The 17,853-nt window shown below is 43.9% G+C and overlaps 1 protein-coding gene across 4 annotated transcripts in view; it reads right to left on the bottom strand.

Moving 5' to 3' along the window:
- Positions 1–1,385: 1,385 nt before the first annotated feature.
- The window catches only part of gdap2 (ganglioside induced differentiation associated protein 2), a 33,299-nt gene continuing 16,831 nt past the window's right edge, over positions 1,386–17,853 (bottom strand). For 3 of the 4 annotated variants that reach the window (XM_086266783.1, XM_086266785.1, XM_086266784.1), the window contains exons 13-14: positions 15,970–16,113; positions 1,386–3,762 (exon numbers count right to left, since the gene is read on the bottom strand). In XM_086266783.1, the coding sequence (XP_086122909.1) occupies positions 3,721–3,762; positions 15,970–16,113 (186 nt within the window). In that variant the 3' untranslated portion in view covers positions 1,386–3,720. Of the gene's footprint in view, positions 3,763–14,692; positions 14,820–15,969; positions 16,114–17,853 lie in introns of those variants that run through there. The other variant, XM_086266786.1, reaches the window with a different exon arrangement.

Here is a 17,853-nt window from a genome sequence, read left to right as displayed (position 1 = left end):
GCGCACATATCTGGAAACAGCCTCTGAAAATGAGACTTCTTTCTTGTTTGTGCAAACAGCCGTTTCAGCTGATTACCTAAAACTCAAAATTCAAGAGTTGTTTACTGGACAATTTGAAATAAATAAACACAAGACAGACATCTCATTTATCTTTTTATTACAAAGAGTACAAGAATATAAGAGCCAAAATCAAATCAAATCTCTGCAACCAGGAAAAGTTGTTGGTTTACTGGTGATAGTTTTTTTTTTTCTGCTGCTGGAGACTGATTGTAAGCGTTTACAGCAACTAGCTTGCCAGCAAGAGGTTGAAGGTGTTGCACATCCATGCAAACGCCCACAGATTGGCTAAGGTTAGCAAACAATTGCCATCTAATTTATACACAGAGACAGACGCCTAACAGTCTGTGCTGATGAGTACAAATCACCTGCGGTGCGTCTCTCTGTAATAGGGGACACGACTCAACTGGTTCTATTTGTGGTTCTATTCCTATATGAAAGCAGGGTTGCTGAGCGCTTACGTCATTTTGTGAAAGAATTTCTATTTTTAAGCAACGCAGCTCTGGCTGGACTCTGAATGTAAGTATAATGGATGGGAATTTCCGTTTGTGGAGATGTCAACAGACTTGCAATTTTCTCCGATTTCTCACAGTTCAATTCAACTTAATTTAAATAGCGTCAAATTAAAACAGCTGCATCAAAGTGCTTTATATTGTAAGGTTAAGACCCGACAATAATACAGAGAAACCTGAGAAAACCCCAACAATCACACGACCCCGTTTAAACAACAGTGGAAGGAAAAACTGTGGCAGAGCCACAAAAAGAATGAATTATCTTACTTTTATTTAGTGTCACGTTCTGCTTTATGTTAAACACAAGCACGAAGAATTTTCAATTTTGTAAAATGTATAAAAATAAATGTATCACAGTGTTGTAACATTAATACTTACTGTATGGACTTTTTCAGTCTGAAAGGTAAGAAGTTAAAAAGCCGTCCTTCGTTCAGCCGTACCTCACTGTTTAGTCAAGCCAAACCACATGTGTTGGAATGTGGGTTTAAACTGCTTGAACTCAAAGCAACATGGAGTTCTCCGAAATGCTAAGAGTTGCATAAATACCCTTCATGTAAACCGTGTGAGGAATTTTCATTTCACAGAACTAAGTTGCTGCAGAGCACACATCACAAGCTTAGCACCAAATCTCTCCTCATCCATTAGCTGCGAGGTAAATGGAATATTATGATGCACCTGAATAATAATAATGATGATTGTAAGAATTCAGAGTTGTGTTAGAAATTAAACTTTACACTTTTTTTCCAAATTGGAGCAAAACCTTGAGGCGCTATTAAGAAAACTGAGACTAAGCAGAAAAGTCACTTTGAAAACATAAACGTTTCTACAGCACCAAAATCAATCTTTATTCTTCATCAGGTATTAAATACTTTCCACAATACAACCAGCTCTTTTCTAAAAGGATAGTCTAAGCCCGTTATTATCAAGAAAAAAAACTTCTTGTGATCAAAGTGTTTAAAAAAAAAAAAAAAGAACAGGAAATTTAAACATGAATGACATCATTTCCTGTAAAGCTCAGAGGATGTCAAACAGCAGGCCCTCCACATATCACTTTAAAATGATAAAAAACTCCCCCAAACAGGACACATCTACACACAGATATTTTGGCTCATTGATGCACATTCTGATATAATCACAGTTCTAACAGCAAGTCTGTGCTGACCGATTCAGCTGAAGGTAAAACAGTGACAGCACATTTCATTTTGTCAAAGGAGGGAACACTAACCTCATTTCACTGGATGGAACTCAAAGCACTGAGGAAAACAACAAAAGACATTAAATAGCTCAATCTGACTGCGCATGCTTTCCTCACGAGGGCATTTATTATTGATTTTAGAAGGAGCCCTACAAACACAGTAAACAGAAGCTCCTGGAGTAAGTGACACGAGATATATACCCCCCACCAGTGTGCACATCACATTATCTGAAACCTCAAAAGTTAGAAGCTGAACTCTGTGTGCTAGTGTTAAATAACATCCCCGCTTTCATTTCAAGGTTAAAGAGTTTCCATGCAGCCAACACAGTTCAAATGCAATCATGCAGAGTTCCTGATGTTTGGCCTGGATGAACGCAGAACTACACACAGGTGAACCCCCCGATTTATGGTGATAGTGTCAGTGTTGGGCTACCACACATGCGGGGGTCCTGCTACATCATGACTGATCGAAGGTTCAGACAATCAGAAATGCTTTCAGAGTTTACTTCACTCCATTTGACCTGGACACCCACACATGTGGCAGTCCAAGATAAATCAAACTACAGACGACAACGTAAAGTGAAGCGAGCTGTGCAAACAAAGGAGTTAGTGACTGAGTAACAGAGCGATTTGACACAAAAGCACAAAAAATAGTTAATCACTTTCCTTCACGGCGCTTGTGAGAGTGAGGACTCCTCATGACTTGACTTGTGTAATTTAGGTTCACTTGTACATCATGTTTCCACTGTTGTGGGTTACAGAGGCACTGCCTTATTAGAACTGTATCACTGTTTAGTGGCCAATTTCTTTTAATGATTCCAGTTACTGCTTCAAGAAACAGTTACAAATGTTCCATCTCCAGAAACAGGAAAATTAACGTGTTTTATAGTATTTAAGTTAGAACTGTCAAAGATTGGAAGCAGTTAATGTTAGGCATATGTTGTTAAATGTGTGAGGTTAAATATGCGTTTCAGTGACACGGTGTTAACAAGTTTGGTAGAGGCACACATGCCCTGCTTCCTTTCAGGCCCACCATAAAGCTACTGGAAAACAAACAGGGCTTTTTACATTGTTAATGCTAAGCAGAAGTACTTCAGCACTGCCTCTAGTAACAGATCTACATATCTGGGAAATGGTGACGATAAGAGGCATCTCCCTGTAATATTTGTGAATTTAACTTAATGTATGATGCTACAGCTGAAGTGACTCTGACACCTTAAGCTGAGCCTTTCTGCTTCCTCTTTCAGTCTCTGTGCCAAGCTAAGCTAACTTCACATGTTCACACAATATGAAGATGACCTTGTGATGTAAATTGAATGTTAGCCAGCTGACGTGTGCTTTTAATCAAAGAAAATCTCCCCGGCATTAATGTTTGTCTGGAATTTTCCGGTTTGGACTGCTGGCGCTCACGGTCTCATATTACGCTGAAACAGGTGGAGAAAAACTTCCGGCTGAGCAAAACCCAATGTTTGTCTTTACTGCAGACTTTCTGCTGCTCCGTGTGGTGTAGAAATCCAAACAGGCACTCCCCGTATCACTCCAGCATTTGAAAAGCCATCTTCTGAGACATGGGCGAGGATGTCTGATACGACCACATCACAGGGAAGCCTTTGAGTTAAGTGCCAGCTATGATGTGATACTTCATATTTTGGGCAGTATGACAAAACTGCTGAGTAAGTCTCTCAGTATAAGGCATAATCCAGGAGCCATGCCAGATCCAAAAATAGTCTGTGGTGAGTAACAATGATTGCTCACCAGACCGCGCCGTGCTATATGTGCACTGCGACTCTTAATTTGGTCTTTTTTGGCAGGAACAGAACAAAAGAAGAGTTTCCTCAACTGAGGTTCAAAGCCTTAAAGAGGAGGTTGGAGGTCAGACCACACAGAAAACTTCATGTCCAGAAAAGACATCCACCACTTCGCCACTTGGGACAGAAAGATTCGATTGGACTCGTGTCACAGACCGGAAGCCTCTGAATGATGGTAGGGTCCGTTCACCTGTTATAGATGAGAATAAAACAAACATCTGGGTTAGCACAGATCGCTTGAGCCAAAGCTGGTAACACTAAAGTGATTATTGCCAACACAAAGAGAATTTGACTTATACTACGGTGGCCCTGAGACGTCAAATGCACTGCAACAAAGAAATAAACAAAGCCTTACAAAACACAACAGAAGTGTTTTGGGGAGACAATAATGTGATGGAGCAGCTGCAGAAAGGACATGCTAACAGGAAGTAAATTATTCATGAATCACAACCCACCCTCGCTTTCATTCAGGTCTATTGTGCTGTTTTCTTGATATAGCAAAGTGTCAGGAAGCTGTATTCCTCGTACCAGGAGGGGCAGGCTGTCCTGTTAGCTGCTGTACGTGTTTTAATAATGCAGAAAAAAATTTGTGGGCAGTAATCTGACTACACCTGTCAGAGCCTTTCACAACTTCAAAGTGTTCTACTGTCAGAAGAGACGGCAGCAGTGTTGGGTGTGGCATGACTGCTTTGTTCTGCTGGTAGAATAATTACACTGATAAGCTAAAGATTATGTCAACACGCTAACATTAAGAAAGATTCAAGTTTTAGTTAAGCAAAAGATCTTCTTACTGAATATACAAGCACAAAAACATGAGTGTGAATCAAGGTGTGAGTGTGCAGCCGAGTTAAGTAAAGGATACTGGTTTTTCAGAATGTGTCTGCTTTGAAATTTTATATTCGGGCTCCATGTATGACAGTGAAATAGCTGATTGGCTACTGTTTTTAAGTTTTCTATTTTTTTACATTTATGTGTTATTATTAAATGCTGAGCTTGTAAACTTTTCACAAAAACTTTAATTAGAAACATCACATAAAAAGGACAGCACGGTTATTGAACGTTAATGATGATTTAAAAAAATAATACATTTATTCAGAGTCTAGAATGTCAGACCAAGATGTTGTGTCTACGTGGGGTGTTGTAACAGGGAGAAACATCTGTTTCATCAATTGACCAGAATATTACGCCATGTAGACGTGTTGGTTCATCCCTCGGCTACATGTCGACAGCATATTGAGAAAGAAAATTAAAAGTGGTTTTGAGGCACATTTTGATCCACTTAAAAAAAAAACAAAAAAAACATGCAGCTTTAGATTTAGGTAGCTCAAGTCCAAGCTCAGAGTAGAGGTCAGCAGATATTCATGTGCAAAAGAAGGTTTTCACAGGACCATGTAGTTCTGTGAAAAACCTTTACTGCTTCCATATGAATTTAGAGGGTAAGCAGCAGCCAGATGGTGCTAATCAGACGCTTGTGATGAGTTGATTTGCAGTAACTGTGAGCACTTTATAAATGAAGACATTCTGGCAGTTTGCTGTTCCGGTGCGTTCAGTTGTGCATCTCAGGAATGAACATCGCAGCATTCGGTCTAAAGTCAAACTGTGCAATGCTCAGAGAAATAACAAAGAGAGCTGCATCTCAGACTCTATAATGTAAAAGTTGGTGATGACGGTACAGTTAGAAAAAGACTAAAAACTACTATAGCTTGTTTGGGGAGATGCTGGGCGACAGCCTCTTCTCTGTAAAAAGACCACGGCAGCACAGCTTAGATTTGCAAAGCTGCATGTAAACAGAGCAAAACACCTGTAGAACAGATGAGACTCAAGTGGAGATGTTTGGCCATAATGGACAGCGAAACATTTGACGAAAACCAAAACCTCTCATACCAACTGTCAAGGATGGTTGTAGACAGGTATCGATTTGGATGATGATTCGGCCCTCAGGACCTGAGCACCTTACAGTCACTGAGTGGATGATGGACTCCTCTGTATATAGAAATATGATAGAGGCCATCTGTCTGACAGCTACAGCGTGGCTGAAAATGGATCATACAACAGGACAATGATCCCAAGTAGAGATGGCACGATACCACTTTTTTATGTCCGATACCGATATCATAAATTTGGATATCTGCCGATACCGATATGAATCCGATATAGTGTTTTTTAATCAACAAAACTGTTTTTTTTTTAAATATCTTGCTGAATTTTGTATAAGTTCATACTCAAGTTTAAAACAACAACTACACTAAAGCTATTCTGTTATACCTGTATGCAAAAAAAAATGTTTCATAGTTCAGCAATACTGATCAATCTAATAAACTTAAACCTACACCATCCTCCCTATTCTGGTATTTTAAAGAGTACTTAGCGTAAATATTAAGCAACCTAACTAATAGGGTTCCAACTCCCAGCAACAACAAAAATAAATAAATAAAAAATAGGGAACCACCCCTCACGCTCCACCTCATGATGCTTAATCGACGTAATCAACCTTAATTTGATGCAGTGTGAAAAAAATGCACAGAAATCAATTATTTTTCAAGAAATATTAAATAGATTCAACATCTTTCTTCAGCAAAATTGCAGACTGCACAGATGGTACCTTCCCAAAGGAAAAAGTACTATAGCTTACTAGGGTATTGTCAAGGTCTGCGGAGGCAGACCGTGCGGAAAGGTGTGTGGTGGACCCAGGTGCGAACACAAACGAGGATGCAGGAGTGGATTCCAACCAAAACGAGCCTTTTATTATGGCTGAAAAACTTATGGAAAAGAACAACAAAGTAACTGAGGGAAAACCTGAACATAGACTGGGAAACTATGACTCTAATGAGATTTAGACTGCAAAATACAAACTATGGCTGGGATACTATGACAAGGGGTAGGGGAGATAACACAGACGACGCGAGACAGACTGTATGAAACACAGAGACTAAATACACATGAGGGATGATTAGGGGAAGTGGCCACACATGGGAACACAGCTGACACACATGAACTTAACGACAGGACAGAAGGAGTGAAACTGAATACACTGACCGTGAATACAGACTTTCAAAGTAAAACAGGAAACATGGAGATTAGACAAGACACATGAACCGGGGAGACGTAGTACAGGGGAGATGACATAACCACATGAAGGGCAAGGGAGACTTAATACACGGGTAGTATGTACAAATGGCTGGACTGCCTTAGTGACCCTAAACAAAGAACAAACATCAAAATAGGCTAAAACACAAAACACTGGGTCGCACGACCCAGGACCATGACAATACCCCCCCCTCAAGGGCTGGCTCCCGACAGCCCAAAACCGAGAAACCAAACAAAAACAGAAAAACCCCACCCAGGGCGGGAGGCGGGGGACCAGGACGGAGGGACCAGAACAGGAAACAAAACGAACAACAGAACACACAGGAGCACAAGACCAAAGTCAAAACAAAGTTCAGGGGGCCGACCCAGAGCCCACAGGCACAAGAGTACACGGGTCACATGGTCGGGGGGCCGACCAGGCGGGCGGCACAGGTGACAGAGCCGGTCCGGAGGCCGGCCGCGCAGAAGGCAGTGGCGGCGACGAAGGCGACGGAGCAGTTCAGGAGGCCGGCCGCGCGGAAGGCAGCGGCGGCGACGAAGGCGACGACGGAGCAGTTCAGGGGGCCGACCGCGCGGAAGGCAGCGGCGGCGACGAAGGAGACGGAGCAGTTCAGGGGGCCGGCCGCGCGGAAGGCAGCGGCGGCTCCCAAGTGTCAGGCGTACCGGCCGAGGCTTGGAGGGCACAGGACCAGGCGACGCTGAAGCGGAGGCTGGCCCAGGCGACGCTGAAGCAGAGGCTGGCCCAGGCGACGCTGAAGCACCGGCTGGACCAGGCGTAGCAGAAGCACCGGCTGGACCAGGCGTAGCAGAAGCACCGGCTGGACCAGGCGTAGCAGAAGCACAGGCGGAGGCTGGACCAGGCGTAGCAGAAGCACAGGCGGAGGCTGGACCAGGCGAGGACGAAGACTCGGATGAAGCTGGACCAGACGAAGCACAGGCTGAAGCAGGACCAGGCGACGACGAGGTGGCCGCAGGTGGCGGCTGGACAGGTTCCTCGGGCCCTCCAGCTGACGAGGCATGAGGCTGAACGGGCCCCTCGGACCCTCCAGCGGAGACAGGAGGCTGAACGGGCCCCTCGGCCCTCCAGCGGAGACAGGAGGCTGAACGGGCCCCTCGGCCCTCCAGCGGAGACAGGAGGCTGAACGGGCCCCTCGGACCCCCCAGCGGAGACGGGAGGCTGAACGGGCCCCTCGGACCCCCCAGCGGAGACGGGTGGCTGAACGGGCCCCTCGGACCCTCCAGCGGAGACAGGAGGCTGAACGGGCCCCTCGGCCCTCCAGCGGAGACAGGAGGCTGGATGGGCTCCTCGGGCCCTCCAGCGGAGACAGGAGGCTGAACGGGCCCCTCGGACCCTCCAGCGGAGACGGGAGGCTGAACGGGCCCCTCGGACCCCCCAGCGGAGACGGGTGGCTGAACGGGCCCCTCGGACCCTCCAGCGGAGACGGGTGGCTGGACGGGCCCCTCGGACCCTCCAGCTAACGTGACGTGAAGCGATGGTGTCGCCGCAGGGTGCCGGATAGGCACACCTGGGAGTCCAACAGCAGATGCAGGACAAACGGTTATGTAGGCCCCTGGCTGGACTAGGAGCTGAGGAAACACAGGCTGCTGAGGCACAAACCCAGAGAGAGAGAAAACAGGTAGAAAACAGTCTATAGGGCTTAACATCTTGGCATGAAAAACCGTGAAGTGAACAGTGGTAGGGACCACCAGTTCAGAGCCAGCAATCATTAGGTTCCCAGAGTCTGCATCAGTCCAAGGTGGCTCGCAGGTTACTGGCCCAGTCTCAGTAATCCTAGGAGAGGCCAACATAAGCTGGTTGGACTTAACCGATGGTAGTGTGCGGCTCAGAGGAGCTGGTTCAACCATACGGAAAACAAGAATTGCCACTCGATCCACAAAAACAAGGCTTAGATCATCAGGAGCTAACTCCTGAAAAAACAGTAAACACACAGGTATGGACCTAACCAATGTCACCGTGGTAGCATGACTGTGGTGTGTTGGATGGATGTGTTTGTTGGAACCTGCACCCGCAGTGATCTGTGGCGTCAGAGTGATGACTATATTGAGTGGAGAGACAGATACAGGCAAAACGGTACGTAAACCATTAACTGAAGCAGGTGACACTTCAGGCTGAGAGTGAGTGGTTACAACATTGTTCGAGGCTAAAATCTTATCCAGTGATGAGTTCACAGAGACAGGAGAAAACGGTGTCACATTAACCCTGATCTCAGCCTCCATCTCCTGAGTGGAGGTACTGGTGCTGGAGCAAAACAGTTCAGAATCACCCTGTGTATGACCTTCAGGAAGACAGAATTCATATTGTGACGTTACACAGTCCAGGTTACCATGATCAGCATTTATGTTTTCATCTTGACAGGTTAGAGTGAGTTCATGATCGGCGTTCACCGTTTTCAGTTCATTAAACACAAGAGTAGCAGGGAAAACAGGATCACTAGTCATGTTACACTTTAATCCATGATTTGCCAACTCTGCAATATCCTTGCTTACTGTGGCTTCAGAGGGCCCCGGAGTTGAGAAAACACAGTTCTTGAGGTCAGGCTCAGAAACAGATAGCTCAGACTTGGATGGAACCTCAGACATGGTAAAAGACACAAAAGGAAACACCTTCACCCCACTACTCACACTATTACCCTGAGAATCAGTGGAAGTCTCTTTCAGTCTATGTGTAGATTTTGTGGTCCCTGCAGGATTGAGTGAAGCAGTCATGATCGGCTGAGAAGGACTGTCCCTAGCCTGTGGCTTGGTGAATAGCTCATTGCCAGCCATATCACCGGCTAAGTCTGTAGTTACTTCACATGCCGCCCGCTCAGAGGAAACTTGGCTTGACAGAACAGGTTCACTCACCTCCGAGCATCGGGTGATGCGGTGACGATGCGAACGCCGTTTTTTCTTGGCCGTGGGCCCCGTTAACATGGAAAGTGGAGCCTCCTGCGGTGACGCAGAGGCTGAGGAGGCGAGTGTTGGCGGAGCGTCAGGCGGGAGCTCCTGGCAACTCCGGGGGCCCCCAAAGGCCAGGCGTGTCCCGCGGAAAATCTCACCGTAGTGAGGAGCGAGCCCTGGCTTCCCCCGTTGCTCCTCCTCCAGTTGCGCGCATGCGGCGCTCTGCCGCTCCTCGAGGTCGAAATCCATTACCTCCACAGCCTCCTCGTGTCGTTCAGTGGAGGGCGAGACATGCCGTAGCGATGAGCGACGGCGACGTGAACGCCGCTTCCGTCTTGAAGTGGACGTGGATGGAACTTGGTTTTCTGTGGTGACTGGCTCCTCGTCCTCCGACCACATCCGCGCCAGAAAGGAAGCGGGAGAAGAGTAGTCCGATCGAGGCAGCGAGGACGGGCGGCCGGTCCGAGGCGGGGCGGCTGGCGGAAGCTCCTCCTCGGAGATAAGCCAGGGCTTCCAGCGTAGCTCATCCTCCCGATACGCTCGCAACACCTGCTGCCGCTCCTCCTCACCGAAGTCAACAGCCTCGGGCATCTCCGTGCAGGCAGGCGGTGGCGAAGATGCGGAAGCTGATGAAGTGTGAGCCAATGGCGTGTCCGTGGTGAGCCTCACCGTTCCGACTCTGACCGCCACTGGCTCATGAGGCGGCGGGGCAACGGCGCGATGGCACGGCTCTGGTGAAGGTGCACGCCCACCGGGCCGCTGCTGCTGCGGACGGAGTCGGAGAGCGGAGACGAGAAGGTCGCTGACGAGGGGGTGCAGCGTCTCCCATAACCAGGGGAACACAGACACGCACACCCCTACCTGGCGGGCGAACTCCTCCCGTTCCTCCTCACTGGAACAGTGCAGCCACTTGTCGCATAGCGACTCCACTGTCCGGACAATCTCCAGTCTTTGTGTCGCTGGGTCCGGCATGGTCGCGTCGTACTGTCAAGGTCTGCGGAGGCAGACCGTGCGGAAAGGTGTGTGGTGGACCCAGGTGCGAACACAAACGAGGATGCAGGAGTGGATTCCAACCAAAACGAGCCTTTTATTATGGCTGAAAAACTCATGGAAAAGAACAACAAAGTAACTGAGGGAAAACCTGAACATAGACTGGGAAACTATGACTCTAATGAGATTTAGACTGCAAAATACAAACTATGGCTGGGATACTATGACAAGGGGTAGGGGAGATAACACAGACGACGCGAGACAGACTGTATGAAACACAGAGACTAAATACACATGAGGGATGATTAGGGGAAGTGGCCACACATGGGAACACAGCTGACACACATGAACTTAACGACAGGACAGAAGGAGTGAAACTGAATACACTGACCGTGAATACAGACTTTCAAAGTAAAACAGGAAACATGGAGATTAGACAAGACACATGAACCGGGGAGACGTAGTACAGGGGAGATGACATAACCACACGAAGGGCAAGGGAGACTTAATACACGGGTAGTATGTACAAATGGCTGGACTGCCTTAGTGACCCTAAACAAAGAATAAACATCAAAATAGGCTAAAACACAAAACACTGGGTCGCACGACCCAGGACCATGACAGGTATATATATTACCGTAGACTTAATAGTTACTATATACAGTAATGGACTTCTATTCCTTTTACATCAAATTAAAACTTTGGGTGTAAGATTCGGATAATTATTTATTAAAAGCTAGACATTTTAAATGAGAATAAAGAAAAGTATGTCTTTGTGCCCCTTTTCCCTGTTCATGCCCTATCGGCCCCCCTGGCTAAACTTTGCTAGATCCGCCCCTGCACAGTTACAGCCGTCAGCTACGTAGAAAAAGATCCTTGAGTAGAAAGTAATATTAAATAAATTCTAACAACAGCTTATCAAGCTTAAACGTGCTGCTGTTGTTCAGCCGCTGGTTTCCTCTTTCTGGTGCAAAGTGGGCCAAAAGCAAACAAGAGAGACGGACTCGCGACAGAAAAGCCGATCAGCTGATCGTTAAGCAGTTTCATGATTGAAGTAGCAGCCGGAGAGCGAGAGGCAGTCGCTCCATATATCGCTTGTTAAGCTTAACGCAGGAATGCTTTACAAACATTCAGAGATGGACTTACACGCTTGCTTTACTTCTCTCGGGGATAACTTTGTCGGAGATGAAATGTCGGGTTGCTAGCGAAGCTCCACATGCTATCCAGACCACCGACAGGTCCCGCATGCCACAGCCGCTCTATCACGTGATGCATACTGCTCCGAGTGCTAACGTTCTGAGGTGAGTTACGGCGTGTTGCAAGTTTTGTGAGGTGCTTTCGTGATATTTAATGGATCGGATTACATTTTTTATTTTTCTCCGATATCCGATCCAGTAATTTAGGTCAGTATCGGACCGATACCGATACGTAATATCGGATCGGTCCATCTCTAATCCCAAGCATATAAAACGAGCACATATCCACATTTGAGCCATTTTTACCAAAGTAGCTGTCTAAGAACTAACAGCACCTCATGACAACAAGAGCCAGAAAACAAATAAGGGCATAAAAAGGCCAAAAATTAATGAAGTTAGATTATGTTTACTCAGAAGGATTTTAGCTGTAGACCAGTGGGGGAAAGACCCCCACCCCACAAATTTCCACACAGATTGTCAAAAAAAGTAATAAAAAATTTTTGAGAGAGAAAAAAAAAAAAAAAACTCCTTTTGGATGTGAAAATACGCCATTTAAACTTGTAATCAAACAAGTTCTGTGCAAGAAGAATATTTACATAATTACATTTACACAACAGCTCATCTATTGTAGGCAGTGTGCCTTGAAAAGGCTTATTAGAGCATTAAAAAGAAATAATAGATTCCACTTTAGTCAAACTCTGACAAGCAAAGCTAAAATAAATGTGGCCAAATGTGAGAAATGTGAAAACAGCCAACAGTACTAAAGACAAGTCGATCCGAGGCCATTTTGAGAGCCAAATGCCAGCAGGTGTTGTGAAATGAAATAAGTCTACCAACAAAGAATGAGGCAAGTTTCACTTTTTTGTTTTCTAATAAAGGAAAATGGACGGCTGGTGAGTGGTTACATGAGCGATACCATCTCAATTTCCCTTTTGAGAAAATCTACAATTATCTAAGCTCAGTGGTAACTGTAGCCAACTTTCTTTCACACGTCATATCATCCTTACCATTCTGGTGTAGGCTCTGGAACACGGCGCACTTTAACCCCCATTAGAAGCTTCAAACCTGCAATACGGGGTTTATTTGACTGCTACGAAAAAAAACTGTGGCATCATCTTATGAGTTTAAGGACACAACCTCTGTAGTTAGTAACAGCGCAAATAGAGTCTTAGTGAAAGCCCTGGTTCCTACTTTTAGGTATAAACGAATGCCAATTCTGTTCTGAGTCTGCTGTGAGAGTTAACGACTGATCAAACTGGCCGAGGATTCCAAAGAGATTCGGTTTAAGAATTTACCTCCTGGTTAGGTTCAATTTCAGCAAACAAACAGAGCAATTACTTCCTGGACTCCATCAGCACTGTAATTAAGCTCAGCAGGACAAGTGTTTCTGGGTAGGTGTCAATATAAACAATGTTCCCCAGGTTGTTGGCTGTGCTGAAAGTGGAAAATACATTGTTGTTCCAAAAAATTGATTCTGTGTCTTGATGCATCAGGACACTGTTGGAGTTACATTCCCTGCAAAATGCTGAATCTGAAACGATGATACTTTATTGTACAGGTAACCTCATGTACAAGTGCATTTTCTCATCTACCAGTAATTATTACAGCTCCGTGACCTCGTGTCTTTATTCATAACTACCCCGAGTAACAAAATATGAAAACAAGCTTGTTACTGCTGCAATCCAACATCAATAAGTGGATATCCACAGTGGTTTACAAACATATCAGCTATTCAAAAAAAACAAAGAAAAAGTGAATTATTCCAAAGAAACGGAGGATGCAAGAACGTTTTTTTAAGTTCGAACTGCATCAAACTAACAAACTAGACGTTGTTTTTGATTCTAACTATGCTTCCTCAGGGTTTGACATTTCCTCAGTACTCAAAATAGGGGCAACGCTGACGTTCTACTCTGACAGTCTGTTTTAGCTGATGCCACTAAAGAACATCCAAATGTTTACGTCGTTTCATGGCAACTCAGTGAATGCCAAAAGGAAACACGCTTAAACATGTGCCATCAATCTGTCATGTTTCCCCATATTTTAGCTCCGAGTATAAACAGACACCCACAGTTAATAATAAAAATATTATTAATAACACTTTTTATTTATTACAAGGTAAACAAATAAAAAAACTATAAAAGCTAATCAAGGTAAACATCGACAAGACCAAGTCAAAATGAAGGGTATGCAGTTCTGAATAGATGGGTTTTAAAACGCGATTTGAAAGTAGAGAGAGAGATTGTAGTCCCGAAGCAGGATCTGAAATTGACACGTAGGTGAACTGGAAGCCAGTGGAGTTAATAACAGGTGATATACGTTCATTAGATCCAATTCTGGATACAATACAAGCAGCTGGATTTTGAGCTAACTGCAGTTTATGAAGAGATTTATGAGGTAGACCACAGAGAACTGCAGTAATCTAAACGAGATGTGACAAGAGCACTGTATGGCAGTGCTGTTTGGAGTAAGTGAAGGACGAAGGCGGGTAACGTTACCAAGATGAAAACAAGAAGAGCGACTGATATTATTTACTGATATTACACTCTTAACCTGAGGGGAAGGTGTGATGGCAGAGTTATCAGTGGATAATCAAAAACTCCTCACCTGCTTTTCTTCAAACATGCCAGTAAAAAAAATACATCAGCTAACTTTTCTTAAAACGATAAAAATCTTGATTAATCAAAGTTATTGATAATTATTTTGTCCATTTAGTAATCACAAAGCATCCTGGGCATTTTAATTGAGGTTATAGTCAACGGTTTAACAGGTGAAATTAAACCTGGAGATGAAAATAAAAGACAAAGAACAACAGAAATCATTTCCACCATCTCTGGTTTACATCAGGAAGAGGAGAATAGAAAAGGGAAAGTCTAGAGATTTGTCTTGTCTGTTGATCCCTCAAATACAACTGATGAAAAAAAGAACGTGAATAGAAACACACAAAGGTTTGTGTGATTTCAGGTTTATTCGAGACATCAACAGGAACATAGCCTACCTAAATATTTCTACTAAAACACCATCAGCCAGAGAGCTGACGTGAGGCTAAACAGGGTTACGGTCCGTCCTTCGGCATCTGAAAATGCAAAACCGATGCTTACAGGGAGGTGGAGACACACAAACTCTAATTTATCAAAGGAAGTCAGTTACTGGCTCCAAACATCAGCGCTCCAAATGTAGTGACATATTTTCCAAGTTAAGATATATTAACTGGGATAATCTGCTGCAACTTCCAGATGTTTCTGACACATCAAATTATTTTGGCAGGTCGCTTGTAACTTTAAACCACATGCTTCAGCACCTGACCTATATTTTAGTCATCTAGAGAAAGTGGGACCAACTTTCTGGTGTCTACATTAGAATTTCTAGCCACTACTTCAAATGAACCCTAACTCTTACAGAGGAAGGCGGAGGGGTTACCACAGCTGCACCCAACTGACATACTTTGCCTGTCACAGTAAAGTCAGAAAGCCAAAAAAAAAGAAAAACTGGCCCAAATTAGATGTTTTACAAAGTACTTTAGTAATGGTCAGACTATAACCACATATGGCTAAACTATAAAATGTTAAAAAGTTTTTAAAGTGGCAAAAGCTGAACCACTTTCCAGTATTAAAACACTCTGTTCTAATATCACATTAGGTAGGCAGGTAGTAAAAATAAGAATAATTAGGGAAAATAATAACTGAATGTCACTTCTGAACCTCTGCAAATCGTTGAGCTCCTACCGCTGAGTGAATCAGCCTACAACATTATCTGATGTGCTTTCATTTCCTGTCTATTTAATGGTTGACCTTCCGTGCAGTTAGCCACAACAAGGTAGCAGGATGAAAAAACAAAAAACCTTCAGCATTACTCAGTGGCTGATTTACACCATTCATTTCTACTAGGTTAATGTAGCTCTATCCATCTGCAATAACATACTGTGTGGCAAAGGCAGAACACCTGCTGCTTTATACTTCAGATGCATTGCTGCTGGTGAAGGAGAGCTAATTAGATGAGCAATAATTGGATGGACGTCAGCTTGATTATGTTAAAATAAATAGTTCCAACCTGTGTGGGGTTTTTGGAACAAACGTTTGGGCTAGTTTTGAGAGCTTTATCAAATCCTTTATGTATTTTAGCAGTTACCTTTCCAAAATGATTCAAATCACTTTGAAAGATATCCGTGGATCATGTGCAAACAACATAGGACTGAGTTATGGATCTCTCTGTTATTGTGTTCTTACTCGTGCATCGTACTCCAAGACAAATGGAGGGATATCGAGCTGCTCAGGCTTGATGCAGGTGAAGAGCTGTTGCAGATTGTCGAGGTAGCGGACCTTTTCCTTCATGCCAGATACACTGAAAGTGGTGAAGAACCATGTTGAAACCTTGATTGAGACAAGTGAAGAAAGAGAATGGATGTGTGTAAAGAACCGTTCATCAGTTTTTAAAAACATTCAAGCTTGATTTTACATTGCCAGGACACCAGTCATGCAATAATCAAAGAATAACTGAACACAACAAAAACAGAAAACTGAGCAAGACTGAACTTTAATGAATAAAGAAAAAGCACCCACACAAACACAAGGAGAACACAGAAAGGTGCAGGCAGGGAGAACTGGCAAAAATGACATTATCTTTGAAAGCTTGAAGGGTAAAAACAAAACCTATGATTTTGTTAAACATTTTTCAAGTATTGGATCTTTGTGCAAAACCCAGTTCAAGGGTGTTCCAGTCTCCTGGAGGTGGCTCTGGCCTCCAGAGACCTGTTTGGTGGCTATGAGGAGGACATTAGATCATCAAGAAGACCTAATAAGATCACTTAACAGAGCAGTTACCTAGCACATGAAAAATACATTCAGGTCGGAAATAAACTGTTTAGAATAAAGAAGTGTTTAAAAATTCAAACCTATAAGACTGAGATGTTATTTTTTTCTATGCAAATACATATGTAACATGCATCCTGTTAATCTATCTAATAAACTGATCTGTAGGAGTCTGTAATGGAGCCACATTTTTACTATGTCAGTGACCTACATAGGTTTTACTTATCTCCGGGTCTTCAGACAGTACAAAATATGCACGTGACTCTGAGTTCAACCTCACCGTTTGCAATACACAACTGTCAGACAGACAGCACTGCTGAGCTCGGCCAGCTGTTTTAACAGCACACATTTCAACCTGGCTTACTGAAACACTTACTGAACTCAGGAATCATTATTACAAATAAGCTTTCCCTGCAATGAAAAGTCAAGATGTTTGTCATGAAGCAGGTCTACGGATTAGAGAGTAGAAAACCAGCTGTCGATTCCCATTCCTAATAACGACCTGGAGTAAAGACGGACCTTACAAACTACCTGCACGGCTGCCACCAGTCTGATTCCAGACACACATATCAGACTGTCTCTGATTTACGGCGCCAAACTCAACAAGAAACCCTCATGTAATAACATTATCACCAGATAAAAGCTGGGCGCTTCATTGAATACACGTATGACAGTAGTCCCTTTGTTCACACATGTAACACCATATAAACCCCAGCTCGAGATAAAACCATGTCATGAGCACGACAAAACTCGTAAGCCTTAAATAAGTTCGGTGTAACGCAGAAAGTTATTTTTAGTAAGCTGGTCGAGCTGTTTTTGTTTGTAATTGGCTGCTTTTCTTGCTGTTAATTTGTGGCAAATTGGATACTTTTACTTCAGTTTTTAAAAACATTCAAGCTTGATTTTACATTGCCAGGACACCAGTCATGCAATAATCAAAGAATAACTGAACACAACAAAAACAGAAAACTGAGCAAGACTGAACTTTAATGAATAAAGAAAAAGTTATCAAGAAACCAGATAAACCAGAAGTTACCTAAAGAGGAAAATATTTTCTGGATCAGTGTGGTAGGAATGTAAGGACTTAGATTAATAAGAAAAGCAAAACGCTCCTGGTTGTCTGCCTTTTACAGATGTGTGGTTCTGAGGCAGTGACCTCGAGCTTGCACTTTAGTGGTTTGCAGCTGGGATGAAAACTAGCACAAATCTCCAAATCTGAGGCCATGTTTTTTTTGACGGCAAAACGGTGGAGTCCCAACTTTGTGTCAGGATGAGTTGCTGATCCAAGTGGAGGAGTTTAAG

Source organism: Aulonocara sp. 'chitande type north' Nkhata Bay, linkage group LG16 (assembly GCF_057382095.1).
Source record: "Aulonocara sp. 'chitande type north' Nkhata Bay isolate Kocher_YH1m ecotype deep benthic linkage group LG16, A_spYH_male_GT1.1, whole genome shotgun sequence".
NCBI classification, from domain to species: Eukaryota; Metazoa; Chordata; class Actinopteri; order Cichliformes; family Cichlidae; genus Aulonocara; species Aulonocara sp. 'chitande type north' Nkhata Bay.
The sequence above is the reverse complement of the archived record's forward strand: the minus strand, read 5'-3'. Positions and strand labels throughout refer to the sequence as shown.